The sequence below is a fragment of the Augochlora pura genome, chromosome 6 (genome assembly GCF_028453695.1).
Source record: "Augochlora pura isolate Apur16 chromosome 6, APUR_v2.2.1, whole genome shotgun sequence".
Classification (NCBI taxonomy): domain Eukaryota; kingdom Metazoa; phylum Arthropoda; class Insecta; order Hymenoptera; family Halictidae; genus Augochlora; species Augochlora pura.
In genome coordinates, this window is record NC_135777.1 from 8,695,204 (window position 1) to 8,721,518 (window position 26,315).

Genomic DNA, 26,315 nt, shown 5'->3' on the forward strand with positions numbered 1-26,315 from the left:
GAAATAAAGATGAAAGATTAGGCTAGCATTCCTATCGTGGAAATTCTTCGAAACGTCCAACTTTTATCTAAAGTCGCCTGCCCGTAATTCGGAGATAACGCCTGAGAGAAAACCCATCTTCGGCGTAGATCAATACCAACGCGACTGATAATGCGAATCAATATTGCACAGGTTGAAATGAAGTAGGGTCGGCAGGAAATTCGCAGAGTGTCATGTTCTAATGGCAGTATCAGGTGTGCGCCAAAAGCGCGTGTTGCGTGTCCCATTGCAAAACTCGTACATTTTGTCATTTCGATGAATGTGTCGTTAAGCTTCTTTTAAGAAAAGAAAAACGCCTTACTTTGATTTTAGCACCGGATGTCCGTTCATTGTGTTCAAATGATACTCGGCAGTATTTCGTCTCGGTCTCTAAGCTCTACGTCTACTATTTTTGCTCCATCCACACCATCAGGAATAATCGAAAATGTCGCATAGCAGTTCCTCCCAAACAAACTAGAACTGTTCTTCTACGCGGACACATCGCTACGACTCCTACGTCCAATCCATAAAATCCCCCGTTTCGTGCGGGGTGAATCACTGTGTGTAACGCTATCCGAGCGCCGGGGTAATTAAGAAAATAAATTAGCAGAGTAGAGGATTCGCGTGTCCCCTAAATAGTTGAACCAGATGTGTCCCATAAAGAATGATACATAATATGGGAAAGCTTGTCGTGGGAGGAGACGCTGCCAACTTTTTGTGTTAAGTCTTTGTGATTATTATTTATTTAAAACTGCTGAAATCGATATGTTGTTTATAAAATTTTCTTTTTAACTTCATACTTTTTTGTTGCGTCAAAAAAAATAGTTTTGGAGTCGATAATATCGCTGAAAATAGAGAAAGTTTGTAAGGATAATACGAAGCGCAAGGTCGTTCTCTTTAAGAGCTTATAGACAATAGACCCAATTATCTAAATCGTAAATAGGAAAGATAGCTATTGATAAAACAGTCACTGTCGCCTCTCGGTCGTCATTCTAGTTGAGCATCGAACCGAGTAGCAACTTGAGATCCTCTTTTGAATGCTGAGCATGTACATGAGTTGTTTTTTCTTAATTAATGTTTCTTTACGACGAATTATTGACTAATGCGTTTGAGAAGATAACATATATTAGAAAAATAATTTTCTACAAACTGGAGATTTATTTTAACTCTCATTCCCTATTAAAAACTGTACTTTGAAAAACTGTTTAAAAAACATAAAATTGTAACCCAAAATTTCATTTCTCATCCCTAATTTAGGACGCTTATTTCAATTTTACAATATAAACAGAAAGATGAAATAAAACAAAGAAATTACAAGGATTATAATGTAATTCAGTAACACAAGCGACCATTGACGCAAATGTTAGTCTCAAGTCTTAATTGACATAGGACTCAGAAAGGGTCAAAATCGCCTGAGTACCCGTAAAAGTCAGCTCGTTAGGCCCGTCGTAACGTGGTCGGTCACACACAGGGTATTCTCCTAACCCAGTGTCGTCTTGCTTTACTCTTGACCCTGAGTGCTTGTAAGTCACCCACTTTCCCGCTTTAGCAGCCCGACTTACGACACCGTTGCGACGAAAACTTACGTTCCGCGGTTATTTTTGGTGTGGCGCGACCGCAGTCTATTCTCGTTTGCGTCCGCCGCCGGAAGATGACCGGGACTGTTCCGTCTCCTTTCCTCACGGTGTCGGCGTTCGAGAGAAAACAACCGGGTCCTCGTGCCTCTTCACCGATTCCGTAGCGCGGGATTTCATGTTGAAGAACGCCACCCTCACGCGACACACATATTTATCGCACACCACGTCACATCGTATTCGGTCTCTTTTCGATCGCTTATCCGCGGCAACTTGAACGCTCCACTGTTACCAGACAGGTAAATGGACGCTCGATACGAAATCGATGGCGAATCCTTGCCGAAGGACTTCGTTCACCTGGAAATTCCAATTTCCTTCGTAGATTTTTCGCTCATTTCGTCGGAAATAATTTTTCTAGTTTTTCAGTGTTTAAGATAAAACCTTGTGGGATTGTGGCATTTAATTTTTGTTTTCCTGTTCATAGAGTTTGTAAGATTTTTCAGTTTTTGGTTCTTCAGGCTAGAAATAACCTTTCTGAAATTATTGTTTACTTTTTATTTCTGTTTACAGTTTGAGTTCTGGTTTTTCAAGACAAATATATCTTTTTATAAGATTATTCTTATTTTTCTATATACTTTGCAAGAGTTTTTTTGCTCTTTAGGGCCGACACATCTTCTGTAACGATTGACATGCAGACCTACTTTATTTCTATCTCTTGAAAATATTTGTACTTTTAATTTTCCAGTGTATCTGTTATGATTACCCTGTTCTACTTCTTTTGTTCTACTTTCTACTATTTCTTCAAGACAGAAACCATTATTTTTTCAATGTACTCGAAATATATTTCCAGCTTTTGTTACTTTAGAAACATCTGTTGTCATAATTACTCCGTGTTCCCGGTTTTCCTACGTGCTCGGAAAATATTTCTGATCTCTGATTTTTCATGACATTAACAGTGTCCTTATCGGGATTTTTTTTTAAAACTGTGATGAAGAAATTACAGCACTCAAGAACCTGCAAAAACTCATTTCAAACTTGTTTTAGAAATTGGCGATATGTTTTTTGTTTGATCAATGAATTCGCAACGATCAAATTAAACAGATGATTGAGCATAAAGAATGAGAAGCGATCGCTAGATTGCGGATTTTATGCATTTACGATAGAGATAACTAGATCATTTGCAGAATAGCAAATACATTTAAGCCATTTGAAAATATTATTGCGTTACTGTACAATTATAAAAATTGCCAAGGGAAGAAATAAATGTCTATCTAATTCCTGCATCTTCTAATTTATTGAAGCCATATTTATTTTATATAAAGATCTTGCAATCTAATGATCGTATTTGAACGAGAACAGATGATTAAATAGAAAAAAATAGAGAGTAATCAAGCTTTTCTTTGTGATTGATGGAATGGTTTCTCCCGAAGGTTTATAAAGTAACAAAAGTGAAATGAAGAATTGCAAAAATCTGCAAAAGTGTGAAATTAGTCAGGAATGCCAGGTAATCGAGGTACTCTGGTCAGTGTCCCTGAGTGAAACAATTCAATGGTCGGTCGAACGAAGTTGCTGATCGTGACAGCTTGCTTTTATCGGTTCCTTTAATTGAACAGCTTGTTTCTAAGATGCCTGTTAAGCATTAGTCGCACGTTTCGCGCGGCATTTTCTGACTGCTTCCGGACGACGAGTGTGTTAATCCAATGAAGGCTGTCGAACCATGTCGGAACCTTGAAAATTGTCGTTCCACGAATGCCAAGATATATCGGCTTGAGTCATTATTCAAGCAATATTGATCTGCATTGAAACGGTGTTATCGCTTTTGAAAATCGAACTGTTCGATATCTACAAGATGTGCTACAACATATGTCGAAAATAAACTGTGCATCAAAATGATTGCATGATCCTGACGCAATAACAGTTTTACGTCCGAAGAATGCGGCGTGGGTTAATCAACAAACTAGGGACAGGAATATATCGACATTCAATAATATTCAATAACTAGACTGTGGATTTTTATGCCAAATAATTGTAACGAAAAGAAGTTAAATAGAAAAGCATTTGTTCTTTTGATAATTTTGATAAATTGTTGAAAGTGAATATCTTTGATTAATGCTTTCATTGCTTGGTGTTTCACCTAGTCACGTACCTCATAAATGCATAAAATTCGCAATCTAACAATAACAGAAAATATAACACGAATCAGAAGGGCGTTGGTAATGCGAGAAATGGTAATCGAACGTGTTTAATCCTATTAATCCGTCGGACGAGTGTTTACCGAGTCTACATACCAATCATTTGGAGACCTCTTTCGGTAAACATTTGAGGAACACGTTCATTGAGTGTTAATCAATCTTTCGACATGCATTTAACAAATCTGTTTGGTACGCTCTTAATCGATCAGTTGAGCGAGGAGTTAACGAGTTCCCACTACATATTTTGCTTTCAATAATTGCCCCTATACCACTATGACTGCTCCTAAAAATTTCATTAAAAGCAATTATTATCGTTATCCGCGCCTGCATGACTTGTTTCATTTATTTTCGACGAAGACTACGATCGGAAGTTCAATTCGATTGCCTCGCATTTTATTCCTCTAATAATAAATCAAATTCAAATCAGAAGACCAAGTCGCAAGATAAGGATCGCATTAATCAATTATCTCGAGCATTTTCGAAACAAGCTGTTCAAACCAAAAGCAAGAATCCAGTCATATCGATATCCACAATCTTTCGCTTCGCAGTAATTGCGCTGCGGATGATTATGCGAAATTAAATCTTACTAATTGCATCGAACAGGATCCAAATAGAAATTCCTCAAATCATTCTCCCACGTTTAAAAGACCTGTACAGTGAGCTATGAAAATATTTGGAAGTTATTTTCCGTTGCCACTCTAACCAATTGCAATTTTTACAAAAATTTATTTATTTATTGTTAGTTTGTTTAACATTTTAAGAATAGTTACATTGTTTGGCTCAATCTTAATGCAATTATTCCGTTTTAAACATCATTTTAACCAATTAAAAAATGGTCAGTACAACTATAAATGGTACGAAAACATAACATAAAGTTATATTTTTTCAGAGAGGAACGTCATTTTACTATTGAAATTCGAATAATATCGTGGCTTACTGTACAATTAGTAAACTCTTTCGCTCGTTCTGTCACAAACTCCATTAATCCTCACCGCAACTGCATAAAATCCAATAACTAGCATTATGCAACAGCCTGCAGTCATCGACGAGAGCGTAGAGTTTGTTTAAAAACATCCACTTCATTCAGCCGTTTCAGGCGAGCTCTCGCGAAAGGCTTGAAATCAAAGCCGATAGTTATCTCGTCGGCGAGAGAAACGTTAGCGAGAAAGAAAGCAAAGATTGTGGCCAGCCGTGGTTGGGCCGATTCGAGTGAAATAATTAAATAAGCTCTGGGCCAACGGCAGAAATCGGAATTTCCGCGAGATTTCCACTCTAGACACTTCAGGGGGCGATTTATCGATTGGAACGCACGGCGGAAGCATGTTCCGTGTGCTTACCCTCAAAGACCGTGGAGGAAGACCGGTAAGCCAATCCCGTCGACGTCGACTCGGAACAGCATGCTATTGGATTTTACGTAACCGGTCGTTTACATCTTGCCGATACATTAACACGCCCCAGATAATTTTTTTATAATTGTTCGACCAGCGTGGAACCACCCGGCGCGGATACCGGACTCCTCGCTGAATCATTTTCCTGTGTTCTGTGCACCCAGTGTGACCGAGTGTAACGTGCACGAGGGCGGAGGCCGATTCTTTGCGCAAAAATAAATCGACGCTATGCAGAAGCATTTCCATCGTAACGCTTTTCTCAAAAATTCCTTTCCACGTGTTAATCCTCCTACGATGTTTTGAATATCTTACATCGAACATTTTGCTAAAAGACACGTGTGTATCTTTCAAAAATACACTATAAGACAACAATTTTAAACATATCATATGTATGCACGAAAGGATATAATAATTAGAATGAAAATACAAAAGAAAGTAATTTAGTTCAAAAATTTAATAAACTTGATTTCAGTAACGTGGTAGTTTAAAAAGTTGCTTAGATAAATCTGTTAGCAGTTGTATGTGAAAATAACTAATAAAAAAATATACGTCTAAGCCTCCTAAAGACTGTATAATGTAAAAATCATAATAATAAAAAAAGAATATAAAAATTTATTTGCAAAATGCAATGAATTTGATTTTAATAAAATGACAATCAAAACAGTTATATAAATCTGAGACCACAGCTATGTAGAACGATTAAAGTAATTTGGATATTTTTGCGGTATTAATTTTTCATTCGATAGAGAAAATCACATTTTATCATGTGGTTGATTTTTGCGGAAAGAATCACTTTCGATTGTGTTATATTGACGATTGTATTCTGTACCTTCGGTTTATGTGTTGGTTATAGCAATTGCGACGGACTATAGCTTTGTTACGTATGACGTTGTGTGAGACTCTAGAGGGTAATTCTGCATGGTTTAACGACCCCGGTCTTTGTACGATGAAACAATTTTAGTAATTGCATTGGGAAAATGGAATTACGAGTCAAGTCTTCAATATTTTCAGTGTTAGATCGGTTTTATCTGGAAGATCTAACTTTCTAAGAATGGAAAATATAAATAAAGAAATTTTTATAGTCATTCTATAGATTTTTTAAATTTTTTCTGTTGTTATAAAAAGTTGCATTACAAACGTTCTTCAATCGTAACGAATGTTAGATGTTCATAAAATTTGACATTGGTTTTATTTAGAATGGAGTTTACAGTTATTTTATCGTTGTGTAAACACGATAGTTTCCCATAGGCATAAATGTGCTACAAAAGAAGTATTTAATAGTCGTGTTCGACGATTTAAAATAGAATCGTAACCTTTGCAGAGATTTATCTGGAACAATATCTCTTTATTAAAGTTGAACAAGCTTCATCTGCACACAATGCTTCCAATTATCTAGCTAGTAATTAAAATGTTTGAAACGGTGCTGTTTAGATTGCTGATGTTTATGCACCTACCACAAATATGAGCTCCCGAACATAAAACGGTAAAAATTCCAAGGGAATTTAAATAAAACACGATTTTAGTACTAGTTTCACCGAATGGATTGAAAGTCACAATTTACAATTTTAATGTTACGCTATTTTTACCCTCCACTTTAAACATTTTCATACTTTCGCATAAAGTGGGTTCGAAAATGAAGACAGAAAAATTATAAAAGTTAGTGCTTATGAGAAAAATTTAGGCAGTCCGGAGGTACCAAAAATTCCGAGATCGTGCACGTGAATGAGGTATACATACCTACATATTGGCACAGATTGGAAACGTTTCGAATTTTTCTGTGCTAAGCAATATCAATCTTTTACACTTGGATGTCCCCTTTCAGGAAATGATTTTAAAATTGTTAACAATTTTAAAGTTAACTGAAGCACTTTCAACATTTTTATTTTTGTATAATCTGTATCGATACAATCGTATAAAAATTTCTATTTAATTAGAATTTAATAAAGTTTAAACATTCTACTTCAATATATCCTATTTAATTTAAATATTCCACTTGTATTAATTCGTAACAATTTGTATATTATATTTAAATTAATTCGATTATCTACAATTTATGTATTACATATAAGTCAATTCCAATCAATTTAAATATTCTATTTAAATTTTATAATTTATTTGAAGCGTTAATTAAGTAAGTTCCAAATATTGACAGCTTCTCTGAGAAAATTGTCTGGAATTTGCAACTATACAGTCTTGTATACCAAATTCTACTTAACCCCTTGCCGTACTTTAACGAGTCAGGCTCGTGATGGAGATTTCTAATAATAAGCTATTAGGTATGAATGTTCATCCGTTCCTTTAACTGGGAATAAAATTTTATTCCCCCATCACCAATATTTAAACATTCAAGTAGATATAAGCACACGATAAATATAAAATTTCCTTTTTCATCTAAGAATTTAGTGCGATCGAAGAAATTCTAATCGTGTAACTTCTAAACAACATGGCACGACAAGAGGTTAAAAAGATTATTCTTTTTTTTTTTTTAGTCATTAGTATAATACTAATGTAAACCACTCAGTCTATCATCACAAAAAATTTCAACTCATTCGGTCGAATGTTTTAAAATGTTATTCCGTTTTGAAAGATATCCAATTATTAACGCTCCTCAAAGTGAAAACAGTAAGTACATACAATTGTTGTTATACAATTGTATATTTCACTCGAGACTTTGTTTTTATTTCGCGAATAATTACATTCTAGTTGTTGATAGTTGATTCGAGACAAATTTTCCTGACGCAAGTGGTTAAAATTGTCTTGCGGGCTTCGAGGCGGCTAGAAGCGGCGCAGCTGCAGCCGATCCCGAGCGTTTGCAAATCGGTCCAGGTAAACGACTCGGATACGAACGACCTACCAAGGCCGTGCGCGCGGCCAGGAATTTCTTTCGTTCTTACTTGTTGGTCGCTTCACCTGGCCGTCCGAGCCGGAGAAAGAGGATCACGGGGCGAGGAGGAAACCAAGCTGGTTCACCGTTCCTCGGACCGGCTCGATTCTCGCCGGGCCCTTGCACGAATTCACGGTGACTCATCCGTTATGCTGTTTTTCTATTTCTAAGGTCTCGCGGCGTATCGCTCGGTTAGAAAGACCCTGGGGCAACCAAAATGGTGTCACCAGTTTTATGCATCCACTGTTCGATGGATTCGTGAATGTATCTTGGAAAATTAGTTTGAACGCCAGCCACTTTCTATTTAACTATCATGATAGAATTGCATTTTGGCTGAATACTCTTGGCAGCCAACTACGCTTTCATACGATGGAGTTAGGGTTATATTTCAACATTTAAATTTAATATTTCTGCAGATGAATTCGAAAGAACGAAAGTGAGGTGAAATAAGTGGATTTCAAGTATTTATAGGTAGACTGCGAACCTTTTTGCTATTGTGACATATACAAATATATATATATATATATTAAAAAAATATAGATATATTTCCTTAAAAGAAGAAATATTCAAAACAAGTATGTATATATTTCTTGTTGTTAAAGAAAATATGAGAACAATTAATAAAAGAAGCACAGGATAATGGAAACGTAAAACATGATAATTTGTCATAAATCAATAAAAATGTATTTTTTTTTTTAATGATCTTAACAAGTAGAGAACAACGTAACAGTGTAAGTACGGCAGTTTTTCTAATATGTTCACAGTTTTACACTTCAGCTATTGATTTTTATCATAAGTATAAATTATTAAATAAAAAATCAAATCTCGACGATTTTAAATAATCCAGTGTTTCTAAAATTATTAATGCCAATATATTTTCAATCAAACGACATTATCCAACAAGGAAATAATTTTCTACCGAGTTTCTACTTGCAATTTATACGAAAAGATTTTATTTTGCATGAAGATCCGCAGCCTAATACTCGCAACAATTCACACTAATTCGTTTGAGAACGATGCCTGTGCTGGAATTCATTTGTGCCTTCGATGGTCTATCTTCAAGCCTTTTTTTCGCGCGACGCTCAGCACAGTTAAATCGGCAATTAGTTCCAATTGTGCAACGGGGGTGCGTTGTAAAGACTCATAGTGACAAATTGAAGTAAACGCGTACACGAACTGGATGGATGGCTTGTGCTGTATGTGGCAAAAGAACTGCAATGTACAGCGAAACTGCACCATGGAGTCACTGTTGGCGAATAAATCAATAACTTGGACGAGCACCCAATACACGACGCTGAGGGTGTAGAGATAAATCTCTCGCGCGTTCAGTCGTGCCTAACGTTTCCTTTTCTCTATCTATTTTTTTGGAATCTCGAATCGTACATTGCATGGTCATTTAGTTCTTCAAATCAATTAGACAGTCGCCGCTGAGTCCGGAGTAGTTTCTACGTCCCCGAACAATTATTCTCGCTGAATTATCTCTTGTGCCTTGCTAACTAAATGTTTCGTTGTTATTTTTTTAAATTATAGACAAAAATATTATTTACTAAAACTTTAATTATTTATTTAATATGACTATCAGGGCAAATAACTTACTAAGGAAAGTCGAAGTTTGAGAAATATGTATCTTGTTTTTTAGCCAACAGATGTAACTAAATATGAATATATACAAATTTATGTTTTCTATGTTAATAATTAATAGACTATGGAATTTTATGCACATTCATATTCCTATAGGTTATTTATAAAAAATAGAATTGAGAAAAAATATCCTCCATGAACTAATAAATTCTTAACTGTGATAATCAAACGAAAACACTATAAATTTTGATTGATCCACGTGTTTCTTTTTGTACTTCAGAAATTTACATATTGTGTTATAGATATAAGAAGATCCGCAGTCCAGTTGGTGATATATCTAGACTGCGGATCTTCATGCAGAGTTGGAATGTCCTTTTAGTCTGCTAAAATTTAGATAGATGTTCTCAAGTCATTGTAAGTAACATTAAAATGGAATTCGATAAAGAATGTTTCTGTAATAAATAAAAATGAAACATGACAAGTTGCTATACAAAAGCCGGTATAACGAGTAGAAAAATCGTTGGAGAAACATTTCGGCAAGTATCCACCGAATTAATTGGTTACTCAGGCCAGTTTTTTTTCAACACCCTCTATATGGTTGGGACACCGGTGCGCGATGCCAAGCATCGACTGTCCTAGATACATAAAAGTGCGACAAGCTTCTGAAAATGGAAATACAGACGCGGCGAAGAAGGAGCGAACGGTCGACAAATGAGAGCGATCATTGTATCCTTTCGCGTTATTATCCCGAGTTTATTATTACGCCGGCGCCACGCGGAAGAACTTGCAAACGAGAACTCGACCACCCCTTTCAGCGTGGAACCCGTGTAAAAATAATTATTCATAAACGTTGCGATCTTCTCCGTAGCCGGTGAAAAGTCATGCGTGGATATCGGTGACGTTCAACTTTCCTAGATTTCCTCTACCGGTATTTATCGAACGGAGGAATAAGTTGGTAAACGGTAGTCAAAAGTTTATTTATCACGTACAAAGTATTCAGGAACTGTTTAAAATATACCATTTAGTAAGAAATAATGTTGTTTGCGAAAATGGTTCACTGTCGGCTTAACGAGTCGCTTATAATGCGTCTCTTATAAATATTTATGCACAGCAGTTCTTTGTTTCTTTTTTCTGTTTTTCCTTTTTTGTTTAAGGGAGAAGATAAAGAGAGCGCAATAAATGTAGTTGCTTTTTTCGCAGTATTTTACAAATGATAACTTAGCGCTGCAGTGGTCAACGTTGAAAAACATTGAATAATTCATACAGCTTTATATCTCAACTTTTTTTAAACGTCTTTGTTAGGCTATGGATCTTATGCTTTTATGATGAAATGAGTAGGTAAAATTCCATCAGTTTTGTTAAAATTATTACTAGACTACGGATTTGATGCATTTGTGATAGAAATGAATAGATCAAACGCGAAATATTGAAAGTTATGAACTAAATACTTAAAATAAATAAATTTACCAACTATTTAGAATACATCAATGAGATAAATAAATAAAGTAACGTTGCATCGCCTACTAAGGAGCACTAATCAATTTGCTGAATGTGCACTAAATGGCCGATAAGAATCCCAATGAAACGGTTAATCGAGGAATCGGCAGAACTGTGTAAACGGCCGGAAACGTTCAGCATCACGTTGAACGTGTTCTCGATCGGTACCGCAAAGTGTTAAACATTGGTCCGAGTCGGTGATTCCGCTCGCAAATGGTACCGTATGTTAAACCGCGAGGTTCATTGGCTGAGAAGCGCGCGAGAACCTGTTCCATCGGCTTTACCTGGTTCCCCAGCGTTTGCGCGGTTCTGCTGTAAGGGAGGTCAGTTCCGGACCGAGCCAGATTTGCCAATTTCCCCGAGCCCGCCCCACCCTGCGCAGCCAGCGGGGCTCGCGTTTCGCAACTTGCCAATTCGAGGGACCCTAAGCGCGATGACACGGTTCTCCGACACCCGGAGAACGCAACGCAGATTCTGCGTAACGAGGCGCGAGTTTCACCACACCTGAGACACACGATTAGGCCATTCGAAACACGAACGTGTCTAATAGGGTCAGATCGCTGGCTGCGTCGCGATTCCTCGACCTATTATGGCGTTTTCGCATACCCCGTTAAAAGGAATTCGCCTATTCTTTCGTCTGCCAAGCTGTGCGAAAATTCCAGTAACGGTAGCGCGAAAAGAAGCGGATTTGAGGAATTTATTGCGACGACAGCTCGCGATCCAGAACTGTTAAAATTTTACGGCCTATGTTGCGTAATGTTCTTGTCACCAGCAAAGTCTGCTGTCTAATGTACGCAGGCAAGCTTTATTTGCGATTTTGTTTCATGCATTGAGGTCCGAAACGCAGATATTAAAATATCGGTGATAGGTGATAAAGAATATAACAAGTTACAGCATGGCTACATCTGCTACTTTGTGATTGAAAGATATGATAAATCACTAAAGTTCTGTACCAACAGTTCCTAGATCTTCCCACTATAATTGTCACGATCAATTAATAATGAAACTGCATTTCATAATTTATTGTTGTAAACTTTGTGTATATATTGCAAATTTTTCGATGTAGAAATGAATTTATAAAAATAAGGAATAGTAGTGATATTAGAAAAATGTAAAAATATTTTAAATTAGTTTGAAGTGTTCCGAATGTTTGTCACAACCGAGACAATTTGCATGAAAATACACGGACTATTCGTGATAGTAAATTAATCGAATTCGAGGAGAACTAATTAGTTTTTTTTTTCAAGCACTATGTCATCGTCTGATCCATAAAATATCCTCGCTTAAATGAAAGAACCCGCAGTTAAATACTATAGTTGAGCGTTTCGAACGCTTCCCCGTACTAATTAAAATTATCTTACAAGATTCCCGTAAAACTGCTTCTTTGAGGATCCGTATCTTAATGAAAAAAACCGAGAGGTGTCTATACCGTCATTCAACACTGAATACATTGCGATAAAACTCGAAGATGAGTTCGAGACCACTTTGTCCCACATAAATTTTGCTTACTACCGTTCTCAGCAAAGCTGGAATACAAAGCACCGTTTCATGCGAATACATCCCGAAAAAAAAAAACAAGCTGAACGTATGTAAATATTCTGCAATGGAGACAAAGTGAAAACTGTTATATAAAATTGGGAATTCACGCGTAATCATTACATAAATCGGATAAAATTATTTCAGTGTACACTTTTGACATGAATAAATTTTTCAAATTTTAATCACGATTTGGTACAAACATTGTCTTAGAAATAAAGTGATCATTGTTTTTTGAATTTGTGGGCTGTCAGTCCACCTAATCACTCCATAGACTGGATAAATTTATTTCAATGTACACTTTGGCACGAACAAATTCATAAAAAATATTGACTTGAGGACAGACCGTGCATTTTGTATGTTCTTCGAAGTACATTTTACCATGATAAAATTCTCAAGAATCAATTTCGATGTACACAGAATAATTTTCAAAACCTACGATCGTTCAACAATCGCGCGATTCGCACATAGTGATTCGACGACAGAACAACGAGGACAAAGCGACGATTGGTCTATAAAATTGCGGACCGGCGTTCCGCCCACCGGTTGTACGAATTGGATAAATAGTTAACGAGTACGCAAATGAAAACGAGTGCGTTCGTTTCTCGTTTATGCTCGTCGCTGCACGACGATAGACGAATTCTTGACGCAACGGTGCCATTCGCGTCGACTGGACGCACAACACGCCCAAAATGATACGCGCCGGTTATCGACTTACGCGAGAACGTCTTTCTCTCGGTACGAATCATCCTCTCGCCTGGCGAAACGTGCCTGTTCCCTCAACTTGGCGAACTACCGCCCTGGGACACGACACAGTTTTGCTACCGGAATAACGCAAGATGCGGCTGCTATTATCGTGTATATCGTGTTCCCGAGGAAAAGCCGTTTAGTTGCCCGTTTGTCTCTTCGCTCGTGTACCGCTGAAAATAGAAAAGCTATCTCGTTTGCCAATTCGTTTCAATCGGGAGAGATTCCCAGTCGAACGGAAATGACGATAGGTTTTCACTTGCTGCCGGACAATTCCAGTCGTGACTTCGAATCCAAATTGTTTTCGGATCATCTCTGGCTTGGATGAACTCGAATCTTTCCATTCTTCCTATTCCCATCACTAATTTTTACTATTTATTCTTTATTATTGCTTATAATTGTTGATTTTAGTTTATTGGTTTGTTAGACAGCAATATTAGCTGACAGTTTATTAATCATTGGTAGACTGTTGATTTTCATACAAAATAAATATCGTTATCGTTAACTGATAGATTGAGGATCTATGTAGACAATTATTACCTTTTTTTCACTATTTTCATGAGTTAACAGTAAGATTGTAATATTCAAAAATTTGTTTAAATGTTTTTCATATTTTCTATTCAATCTACTTATTATATAAGTACATGAAATCGCTCAAATAATTAAACATATTTTAACATTTCATATTATAACATTCATATTAAAACATATATTTCTTTAAATTTAAAATTTCAATAAAACACAAATTGAAAATTGTAATTGCAAGTCGGTTAATAAGATCTGGGTTAATTTCGAGGTGAAGAAGGTGAACATGACCTACAAAAAGTTTAGTTTTTAGTGCCAAACCTATGCTAAATTACTTAAATATGAAAACCAAATGTACAAACCAATAAATTACCGAAATGATATGAATAATTGAAGCAAGTTTGACAGTTAAGATCTCTGAAAAATGCAGGAGGTTAAAGGAATGGAATTAATTTGAACTTTTCGGTTTTCGTTTCATTAAATAAATTTTATTTCGTGAAATGTTGTGCACGGATGTTGGATTGACATTGATGGAGGTTTCAGAATGAAAGTGAAACCTGCAGGATGGGTTGACTTGCGAGCGGCGTTAACTAATCGAACGAAACCGTTGGAATTTGTTGCATCGTGTCGATCCTTGGAAATTTAAATCGCCCCCCGATGTTCGCGTTATATTCCAGTTTGCTGGACAGAGACGTTACACCGGGTATAATTGGAAAGTTGGAACAGAAGCGAACCGATCGATGAACGTCCCTATTGTTCACACAATACGCGGGACTGGGTACTGTGTGAAGAGGATCGTCGAACAAATTGAATAAAACAGGGGACGGAGTGACAGAAATTCGATGACTCTGTCAGCTTGAACGTGTCCCCTGATCTGTATCATATTCGTTCGTCGTCGAAACCATAGCAACTTCTGAGTAATTAACAATACCAAGACCGTCTATCAATTATCGTAAATAAAATAAAATCTCGAGAAACGTTCATAAAGTTCAAATCTCGAGAAACGTTCATAAGGTTCAAATCTCGAGAAACGTTCATAAGAACAAAAATCACCATTTTTTTCTGCCTTTAATTATTTGAATCAATTCAAATTCATACATTCAAACTGTCAGTTTCCTTTCAACTTTCCACTGCTTAAAACTAACCCTCCCGATTTTTGTTATAAATACGTAAAGTCCGCAGTCTATTAGCAACTGTCAAAATACGCAGAAAGTTTTACGTAACGATTCCTGATTTGTTTACAAAATCTAAAATGCAAAGAATCGTTTCTTAAGCGGCAAAAAACCGTACAAACATTTAAGAATATTGCATTATGCATAGCGGAAACTCTGTCGTCATCGTCGTGATAAACGCATTATCAATAAGGATACAGCCTTATTTAATCATATTACACAATACTCTATCGGTGCGTGCATACATTACGGTCGGATTTAGTAATGGCGACCTTGCTGAATCTCGTCTACGGTTTTTGCTTTCGGAGACTTCCGCTGAATGATATTCTAGCTAATGGAAATGTTTGTGGACAACGCTACCCACTTTGGAAAGATGGATTTATGATGTGTTAGTAAACATTCTATTGTTAGTTAATATCCTATGTTATTAAATTACTTAGAGACACAAAGTCCACGATGATTACTTCCTCGCAACTATTGGAAAACTTTGTTAAATGAAATTTTTTTAATTACACAACATAACATTTTTGTTGATTTAAAATAATAAAAAATAATGAAGAAAGTTCACTGCGAATTGTATGAAAAATGTACTTTTTTAAGCTGTTAAGAAATTGTTGAGAATAGTCTAAAATGACTAAACAGTAAAATGATATGAGAGAACAAATTAAGTTAAGTACAATTTATTCCCACTTTAAAAAACAGCATCGACACTTAGAAAAACGACACTAAAATCCCACCAAAGATAAGGTTTGCTATACCTCTTATATTTCCAGATGTTCGGGAGATGAAGATGATCATAGAGAACGTGAAAACTTTCATTAAAACATTAACATGTTCCAAAAGTACGAACTTACAGCAGAACCTGCCGAAATTCCATTCGCAGTAGTCTTTTGTTAGGAGACGTTCAAGAAGCCCAAAAAGAGCGCGCACCCTCCACCATGAAGAAAGGGGTCGAACACGAGCGATTCTCTGATCAGACCGATCATCTGATAAACATCAGACATTTCGATCGGTCTGTCGTCGGTTGAATGGCACGTATTGCACGGTTAAGGGTGGCAATGTCCTTCTTTTTCCTTCTGTTGGTGGGTGCCTGGTTAGGCGATGGCGTCAAGGTGTATCGCGGCATGTCACGGCGCGTTGTTGAGCACGTTGCGCTGATACGGTACTTTGTTCGACGACCACGTTTCTTCCGAAATTTGCATTCAGCCGACAGTGCGTCGGTATTTTCACCGATGAAAATTCGATTCCCTTGCGATCCCCGACACTGTTCAACGGCCGATGTACGACAGTCAGCCCTTGAATCTTGCGCCGATAATTAAAAAAATGGAAGACGCGATTTTTCCCCTTCTATTTAATTAACATCGATCGGCGAACCAGTCTAGATTTATTAACGGTTTGAGGTTCGCGCACTTTTTATTTACAAGCCGCACCACTTACGCCACTGATCCTTGGAAAATTAATGACGCCTCGGTAAATGCCAGCCCTGGAATTCTCAGGGGATGAAAGAACAGTTGATCGACCCCTAGGGCAATCAGATTCCGAGGCTATAGTCCCGGCAATGAGACGAGTCTGTAAGTTTAAACAAATACATATCGATTGTGAAGGAGCACACTGAACTCGAAGATTTTTGTTATTCGTGTAGCCTAAATCCAAATACGATTTAAATTGTTTGTTATCGATACCTAATCACTAGAGTTAATACGAATGCGAAATAAATATACATTTTTCTATTTGCGCAACAATTCGGTAACGAGAGAGGTGTAATGAGCTTCGTTGCGAATTTTATTAAAAATTATACATGTTCATAACTATAAAATCTACAAAGGAGAAGACCTACATTGAGGAACTATATTAAATGAAGTACGACTTTGTTCTTACAGTGGGGAACACTTTGACTGGTTTAAATTTACTAAAAGAAGCAATGAACTTTCATTATAAATTCCATTAAAAAATTTGCATTCTTGCAACTACATATTATGAAAAAATCGTTGCCATGAATTTCTAAGAAGAACGACAAATTATAAATTCTTATAAATTCCTACAGGTTCAATGAAACGAAACTATCTCATTTGCAAAATGGATGTCCTAATAATCGTAAGACACGATCGCGGAAGAAGAAAACAGGGGTGGGTTCTCTAAGGAGCCGCATTCTTACTCTGAACGCTAATCAGCTGAAATTCACCTGGCACACAGCGGCGATAGCCGGATTTAATTGCGATTCCTTTAGCCAGTGGTCGGAATCGACGGAGATTCCAATATACTTTTATGGAGTCCTGTCCCCGCGGTTTATTGAAAATCGCGAGTGTGCGCCGACTGAACGCAAAAATCTGCGCCGATAAGAAGAAGGCCGCGCGCCACGAGGAACGAAGATATACGAATCTTCCGCTCGGCGAAGCGTGATCCGATAAAATGTATCGCTGCGTCGTCGTTCTGCTCGGGAATTCCTTTCCTCGTTGTTGTTGCTTTTCCTTCTCGCGTTTAACAGCCGGTGAAGCCTTCTGCTTCGTGCGCGCGCGTTTTCTACGCCCTGTACACACAAAAACGGATACATACGCGCGCGCAGATATTACGACAGCGTTGCTTACCGGGCGTTTAGCCCGAACCCTTTGAAAGGTATGAGAGAAAATTAGAAATTTTCTGGCTAAAAGAAGCCAATACCTTGCCGAGAAGGAAATTTGCATCTCTCCGGCGCTATGTTCTTATGCTTGCTGCGCTGGAGGCTTTTCGATTTATTATAATTTATCGCAGCGTTAATTTCAGAGCACAAGAAACTACAATACAGTTAATAATTTTTAGATGTTTAAAGTCGCGTAACGGTAGTTTGAGATTCTTCCAATATCTTCATTGTTTTGCATTAGATATAATCAATCAATTTTAAAAGTAAATCCATAAAGTTTACAGATTAGATATTAGTGTTTAGAAAACACAATAAATATAAAATGAATACGTTGTATATTGAAAGAAATATCTTAGTGTTAAAGTTACAATAATTTCGAATGCAAAGAGTTACAATACTGAAAAGCATAACTATAGCATCACCCGCATTTTTGAGTATTTCGGACTTCTGGATGGGTATTCAAAAATGTCGATTATGCGAGGTGAAAGGGTACGATAGTTTCGTATAAATATCTATAAAGTTGCTCCTACGTAAACCATAAAATAGTCGAAGTTCTGATTTTCATTTGTTGCATTACTGTAGCATTACTATAGCACTATCGTTACTATGCCACTTGTGGTGTTATGATTGTGCAACGATAAAAGAATCAATTTATATGAATCTTTGTTTTTATCGACAGAAAATTACAATAAAATTTGTTTGATTTAATTATTTATCATACCCATTCACTTCATACAATCGGCATTTTTGCATCACCATCCAGAAGTCCAAAATATTAAAACGTGGAGGTGATGCTATAGTTATGCTCCCCGATGTATGAATTACAAAAACGATGGACGAACGAGGATTAGAATAGTTGAAAGTTTCGAGTTCTGTCGAACTTGCTGGTTTTCATAGTAGGAAAGACGATGATGATCAGCAGATAATGGAACTGTTTCGCTTGAATTGTTGCAGACACTGGACTTCGACAGGGACGGTCTGACGAAGCTGAAGAAAGCGATCAAAGCCATTCACAACTCTGGAAACGGTAAATAGCGGTGGCCGGCTTAAAAATGATCAGACATCGGATGAAAGTTTCCGATTTCCCCTCTTTACTCTGCGGCCTTTGTAACACCGTGGTGTTCTCTAAGCGTCTAATGAGCGGTGCTTGTTTAAATGGAAGTTTCTACCGGTTTCCGCGTGTTTTACCACTCGCCGGTGCCTCTTCCTCGTATTCTTTGTTTCGTTAATTAAACAAATAATCCTCTCGTATACGAGGCTTTTGCAAGATACAAACTTAATTTCGCGCGTTGGATTTTTTTGTTTAGCTCTTGTTCGCTGAATTTCTATTAGTCGTAATCGCAGATTTCTTCATAAATATGCAGATTGTTATGGGCGGACTTGTAGAAATACGAATCGAATAAATACTATACTTTGCTTTCTTAGGGGCTTTATTAAAGTCAAAGTAAGATACAAAATGTTATAGTTTTTCAAATATTTCCCACGTGTTCCGAAATGTTGAAAACGTTATAAAACAAAGTGCAAATTAAATAAAAAATTTCGCAAAAACTATACTTGCATAAAATGAATAAAAAAGGAACAAACTCTTTGCACTATTAGGAGCGTTATTATATTTCAAACAAGATGCAAAATTCTGTTACTTCTTTCCAAACATTTTGTAGAATGAGATATAAATAAAAGGAAAATTGTCAAGTATTATTTAAGCGATTTTTTTTTGCATGCTACGTTTATATTTTAATTGCTTTCGCCGAATGAAGGAATGTATAAATATTAGTTCACGGGTTCGTTAGCGAGATTTTAAAGATCGATTTATTCTGTTCTGCTACAGCTCACGTCGATAACGAGGTGTACCTTGGAAGGGCGTTGGAAAGGCTCGGTGATGCGGCGCTGAAAGAACAGGAACCGGATATCGGCGCCGCTTTCTTAAAGTTTGCGGTCGTCACGAAAGAATTGAGCGCTCTAATGAAAACGCTGGTGCGTATGGACGCCATACTCTCTGCCCGGTTGTTCCGTTCTTTACGTAACAATAAATTATTCATTCGAAACAGATTCTCTAAGAAAATAATTCAAACCGGAGAAGACCGGTTATCTCCATGTTTATATTCAAGTGCACCTTCTAGTAACATAGTTATAACATTTCTGAATAACATGGTTATTTTTATTATTAACGAAATGTATCCCTAGTTTCATTTCGTCACGCTTTTCTACTGGAGCAAAACTTCGTCAAGAGCTTTAATTTACGTATTACCAATTTATGTAGCACCGATCAGTTACAAATAAAGTAGTATCATTTTAATAAGTTAACGATACTGTATCTATATTCTCGAAATCTTTTAAACTTTACACTATTAAAATTTCATGTACCCATTGTTACCATAAATACATAGAAATCGCAGTCTTTAGATTATTGATGTAAAGAACTTCAGTTGACTGTCAATATGAGAAATATTTTTCAGGTGTTTACCATACCTACCTTTTAGAAATTACCGCTTGAAAATATTATAACAATTTCTCTTTCTGCTTGCTAAAAAGATGTCTTAAAAACGCTTCTCAAGAATTCACGATACTTTCTCTCTCAAAATTGTTAGTTGAAGATATTATAATATTACGCGCTGTTATCTTGTTAAAAATATTGCCAAATTAACATTGTGAATGCATTATTTAACGACAGATGCAGAACATCAACAACATCGTGATGTTCCCACTGGACTCGGTTCTGAAGGGGGACCTAAGAGGCGTGAAGGGCGACCTGAAAAGACCGTTCGAGAAAGCATGGAAGGACTATGAGGCGAAATACGCGAAAATCGAGAAGGAGAAGAAGCAGCACGCGAAAGAGGCTGGCCTCATTCGGACGGAAGTGACGCCGGCCGAGATCGCGGATGAAATGGAAAAGGAGAGACGATTGTTTCAATTGCAAATGTGCGAGGTGAGGCCCCCTAAATCGTCTCCGGAACGAATCACAGTAATTCTATCCATCCCTCTTTCTCTCTTCCTTCGTATTTATTACTACGACAACTAACGACCGACCCTGCTGTTGGCGTCTCTGTTACAGTATCTGATCAAGGTGAACGAAATCAAAACCAAGAAGGGAATTGAACTACTTCAGCATCTAGTCGAATATTACCATGCGCAAACCAAGTAAGATGAATGGAAAATATTTTATAACCAGAAAGTTCTATAACACCCTATTCCCGTTGACAAAGAGAAAGTCAAGGGATAGACATAGCACTAGGTGTAAGTTGTATTATACTCTAAAGAGACTCGAGATAGCAAAGTGTCCAACAATACTGGAAAATCTAAATTTGAACCATTATATCTTATTGGTACTCATAAAGGCCTATAGTTCTTCCTATATAAGAGACGCTCAGAATCAGTATCAGCAATTTATTCTCCACGACTAGCTGTCAGCCAATTAGAACAGAGAATATACAGCCTCTCACCCTTTCCAAATACCTTCTAATGGTTTGCAATATTGTTACAATAGTTACTTATCGAGTTTCTATTTTCCAGTTACTTTCAAGACGGCCTAAAGACAATCGAACATTTTGGTTCCTACGTGGCAGATCTCAGCGTGAAATTGCAAAAGATCAGGCAGACTCAGGACGAAGAGAGGAGACGACTAACAGAGTTGAGGAATCTCCTCAGGAGCTCCGGTTGTGACAAAGAAGTAAAATTATATTGACTCAAGCCCTTATCTATCAAATTGAACGATATAAACGTTCAAAACGGTATGGTTTTCAGTTAAACGTAAACGCGAATGCAGGGTATTCGCTTCATCAGTTGCAAGGGGATAAACAGCATGGTGTCACTCGGTCCGGACACCTTCTGAAGAAGAGCGAGGGTAAGATGAGGAGGGTATGGCAGAAGAGGAGATGCGCTGTACAAGCAGAGGGTTATCTTGATATTTGTCACGCGGACGAAAATAAACCGCCCACGCGAGTAAATTTATTAACCTGTCAAATCAAGCTAGTACCGGACGACAAACGGGGTTTCGATCTGATTAGCTGTAAGTCCAGATTACAAGGAATTTTAGAATTATTGTTTAATGTTTTTCGATCTTGGGTAACTTCTTGGTTAATTCCAGACAACAGAACGTATCACTTTCAAGCAGAAGACGAGGCAGACCAACGAGCATGGATGTCTGTCCTAGTCAACTGCAAAGAACGAGCTTTGCTTCGAGCATTCGACGCCAGTGGTAAAGCAGAAGCTGGCAGTGGCAATCCGAGTTTAGTTGAATTACAACAAGCCGTGATTCGATGCGTTATGAGGTTACCGGGAAACGATCAGTGTTGTGATTGCTCTTCGCAAAATGGTAAGTCTGATGGGAGGACATATCAAGAGTCAGAAATTAATAGTATTAAATGTATCTCTTTTTATCTTTGACCCAAGGAAGTGCATGATCAGTCAAACTCAGTACTGCTGCAAATAATCAGATAGAATATTTCAAAATGTAAAAGCACAATTATTTAAAATAGCAATTATTTTGATTTTCATAGATGCTACGTGGCTGTCCACAAATTTTGGCATAATCGTCTGCATAGAATGCAGTGGTATTCATCGAGACCTAGGAGTACACATATCCAGAATACAATCCCTAACACTCGACAATGTGGGCACAGCTCAACTACTTCTTGCGCGACATATGACTAACCAGGCGTTCAATGAAGTGATGGAAGCTACGTTGCATCATAGTCACAAACCAACTCCAACATCATCGATGTAAGGAAACTCATATACGTTTAGTGATTTCTTCTATCTCCGCGGTGTACCTTATTTATTTGTTGTACAGGGAAGATAGGTACGACTTCATAAGAGCCAAATATGTGGACAAAAGGTATGTAATGAGTACATGCGCGGATGAAAGGGATCTTCTATCCGATTTGGAACACGCTGTAAATAATCGTGACCTACAACAACTTCTGCAAGTTTATGCCGAAAACGTGGATCTTGCAGCGCCATTACCTACTTCGGTAAAATATCTATCAACTGCTGTTCAACCGAAGAAAATTTCATCATTAGTTAAAAGAAGATTCCTTATTACATTATCATTTTGTTGCAGGACGTTGGTGAAACAGCTTTGCATTTAGCCATTTTACGCGAAATGGGAAATAGCTTACACATCGTTGATTTTCTAGTGCAAAACATGTCAACAGGTGGAACAGACAGAACCACTGTTGATGGAGAAACAGCGTTGCACCTTTGTGCAAGACACGACAGAGCAGAAGCAATGAAACTTCTGTTGCGTGCAGGTGCCGATCCTACGCATCGAAACTTACAGGATAAAACACCACTAGACATTGCGCAAGAGATGGGTCACCATACGTGCAAAGAATTGGTAAAGCACCATAAACCAATTTAACAATACCATAATATCAAAAGAACAAACTGTAATTGAAAATAATGTATTCTGTTTAGCTAAGTCACGCTTTGCAAAGACAAAAAACGTTGTTCGATAACGTTAACATTGAGTGGAACCTCTCGCATGATGAAGGCTCCACCGATTTTTCTGATGACGAAACTATAATAGAGGACAGGGTATGTTTATGAAAGAGTAAAATTAAATCTGTTCCCAATGGTTTTCTTTATATTTCAACTCATTGCAGAATGGATGTTTGACGCCGGAGAAGAAATCACGCAGTAGACCGCCATCTTATGTGGGTGGTGGTGGTAGTGGTGGAGGAACTGGGTCAGGAGACTCACCAGTGACACTGCGAAGTCGAAGTAGCACTTGCGACAGTTTGCAAAGCGGTTCGTCGCCAAGTGCCTCAACGAATAGGCAACAAATGCCTCCACCACCTCCACCACAAGCAAGGAAACCTGTTGCTGGTATAGCCTTTCTTTTGTTCAGTTAACGTCTTGCGACATATCCTAAGTACCCTTAACGCTCCTTCGCCTAGGACAACGGGAGACACTGAGTCATCGACTTCGAAAAATCTATTTAAAAAATTCCATCAAGTTCAATACTTAGGCTACGACAATGTCTGTTTTAGTACCTGCACCTATGGCACCGGATATTTCAGTCAATATTCATGGATCGCTGAAGAAACGCGTCGCTCCGCCACCGCCACCACCGGCTGGAAGTACAGGTGGTATACCGTCCTCTCATTATGGTACACTACCTTCGTCCGCGTCCTTAGCAGCGTCGACGCATAGCCGTACAACAAGTGAACCGATCTTAGCTGGGCATTCTTTACATACCCTACCACATGCGTTAAATACATTAAACAGTCAGCATCATAAAAGATCGCCCAGTGGAGATTCTTCAACGGGACACGGTGCGTTTGAAAATTTATGCAAGCTTCTGACACCTGGCTCGGGTAACCTTTACGAACCTTTCGCTTCCGGTCAGTTCAAAATATTTATTATAGTTTGTCTGTTGTTAGGTGCAGACAAAGTGAATAGCTCGACGCTTCAGCGACCGAGAAATCCTCCACCGCCAGCGCCTTCAGGCATCAATTCGTCCAGATTGAGCAATGGTCGCAGCAGCGAGTCATTGAGTTCCATGTGTTCGGATCACGGTTTGGGTAATCCTGTTCCACCACCTCGCAAGGTAAGTTACAAATCATACGTGTAAGTTCGAAATACTTATGCGAAAAATGAGACTTCCTCGAAAGGAGGGGCGAGTCAATGAGACAAGAAATCAAGGAATACTCCTGTATATTATATTTTTTTAATATTATTTCCGGATATGTAATGCAATCCTACTAAGATATTATTTATTTCACGCTAAAGCGAATGAAGTTTTATTTGTATTTTATTTGGCTCAATCATCAATGCCGGTAGACTTCTAACATCTCCTTTAACACTGTATGTATATGTATATACATCCATTCAAGTCATTATTGTTCATTTAACATAATCACTAATTGCAGAAAATTTTACTAACATGGTGTTACTCCTTCCACGTTTCCCGTATAGTAGTTGATGATAGCTTCTATTCAATTCTCTTTTTATAAGTGATGGTACTTCGCAGATCACATTAATCACATATGTATAATATCAATAATTTTTAGTACATTACATATTAATCATGAGTATCGTATATCCATATCAATTTTACATTCACTAATCTTTCCTGTAATAAAAAGCACATTCCATTATTCCATATTGCATAGTTCATTAATATGTGACATCTCAAAAGACAACTAGAGCAAATGTCTACAATTTTCATTAAACTAATAATTATTGGTAATTCTTACAAAATAAATAATTTATCGTTTCTAATTTGATAATCGCGTTATTAAAAAATAAATGGATATATCCATGCTGAAAGAATTAACATAAAAACAGTGAAAAGTTAAGAAGCACTATTTTTAAATTAGAGACTTGAGAAATAATGCAGTCTTTAAAAAAATCGATATTTAGAAAGTGCATGTATTTTAAAGACAGTGCTTTATGGTTTGTTATTAACCATTGTTGGTACAGCGAAGGGACCGGTCCAGACTAGAGAGCTACGCCGAGGAGCCTTCATCTTTGCTCCCAAATCTGAATCTGGTAAACATCAGCCATCCCACATTACAGCTTGTTACACTTGAAATGTGTTTTAGCATTGTTCTAAAATATTCGGACAAAGTAGTAACAGAAAAATGCCTTTATTTTTGTACTATCGATCTGTATGTAGCAACGAAGATTTAGAAGTTTCTCGTTTAGATATACAATTGCGATTTTTATTGTTTATAATTTACAAAATTTTCTTCCATTTATATACGTAATATTTCCATTTTTATACGTAAGAAATTTAAATAATACTAAATAATTATAATGTTCGCCTTCGTTGTTCTAATTTTTCTTCTCAGTATATTTATTACAATTAAATTTTTCAATACATAAAACTTCAGTTACCAATAATCTTTTATTTAATGATTATTTCATTAAAATTATCTAATCAAAATAATAAAAAAAATACAATATTTGAAACATTACAGTTACCTTTTCAAGTGTGACAATACTTTTGCATGATCAGTCGTGCTGTCCGTAACAATCGTTTTTCATTGTCAATGCTTTGGGCATAATTTTTATAAAAATAACATTTTATTTCCATTATATCAAATTTGTTGTTCGTATCATCATTCTAAACAATTGTTTTATTCAGTTCTAATCGAACTTACATTACTTCCTGGATTTCTATTGTGTGATGTTTAATGAGTAAACATTGTGCGAAAATAGAACAGACATAATGGTTAACAATGTTGAATGACTAATACTCGAGCTTCCTGTGTACAAATCCTATCTGTCGATGTAATGTTTATATTGTATAATGTTTATATTCAACAAAATATACTGTGCTAAGATGCTTTGAAAATTAATTCTCGCATGAGCCTTCCAAATTTGTGTTAATAATAGCACTTGAACGCACTGGGCCCAATATAATTACTCTGATGTAAACTGTCCTCATAAACTCACAAAGTGGATAAAAGCGGTAACGATAAAATATCGTAATGTACTTAGTTGAGCAATTGTTACTAATGTTAAATTAGACTTATTTTACGCAATATATAAAGAAGAAACCTCAATCAAGATAGCACGTTTACCTTCCACTTTGTAATTTTACATTGTATTGATAGCTTAAATCTAAGGACTTAGC

The 26,315-nt window shown here is 37.0% G+C and overlaps 1 protein-coding gene across 3 annotated transcripts in view; it reads left to right on the forward strand.

Annotated features, from left to right (window-relative positions):
* Asap (ArfGAP domain of ASAP) overlaps nt 1–26,315 on the forward strand; it is a 37,782-nt gene that overhangs the window by 4,827 nt on the left and 6,640 nt on the right. For 2 of the 3 annotated variants that reach the window (XR_013494210.1, XM_078182612.1), the window contains exons 2-15: nt 18,686–18,758; nt 19,560–19,705; nt 20,403–20,657; nt 20,784–20,869; nt 21,242–21,398; nt 21,473–21,737; nt 21,816–22,043; nt 22,228–22,450; nt 22,521–22,701; nt 22,791–23,066; nt 23,147–23,266; nt 23,335–23,557; nt 23,722–24,006; nt 24,115–24,281. Coding sequence is in view for 2 of the 3 variants with exons in the window: in XM_078182612.1 (XP_078038738.1) it covers nt 18,686–18,758; nt 19,560–19,705; nt 20,403–20,657; nt 20,784–20,869; nt 21,242–21,398; nt 21,473–21,737; nt 21,816–22,043; nt 22,228–22,450; nt 22,521–22,701; nt 22,791–23,066; nt 23,147–23,266; nt 23,335–23,557; nt 23,722–24,006; nt 24,115–24,281 (2,685 nt within the window). In the remaining variant the exon portion in view is untranslated. The remainder of the gene's footprint in view (nt 1–18,685; nt 18,759–19,559; nt 19,706–20,402; nt 20,658–20,783; nt 20,870–21,241; nt 21,399–21,472; nt 21,738–21,815; nt 22,044–22,227; nt 22,451–22,520; nt 22,702–22,790; nt 23,067–23,146; nt 23,267–23,334; nt 23,558–23,721; nt 24,007–24,114; nt 24,282–26,315) is intronic. The other variant, XM_078182614.1, reaches the window with a different exon arrangement.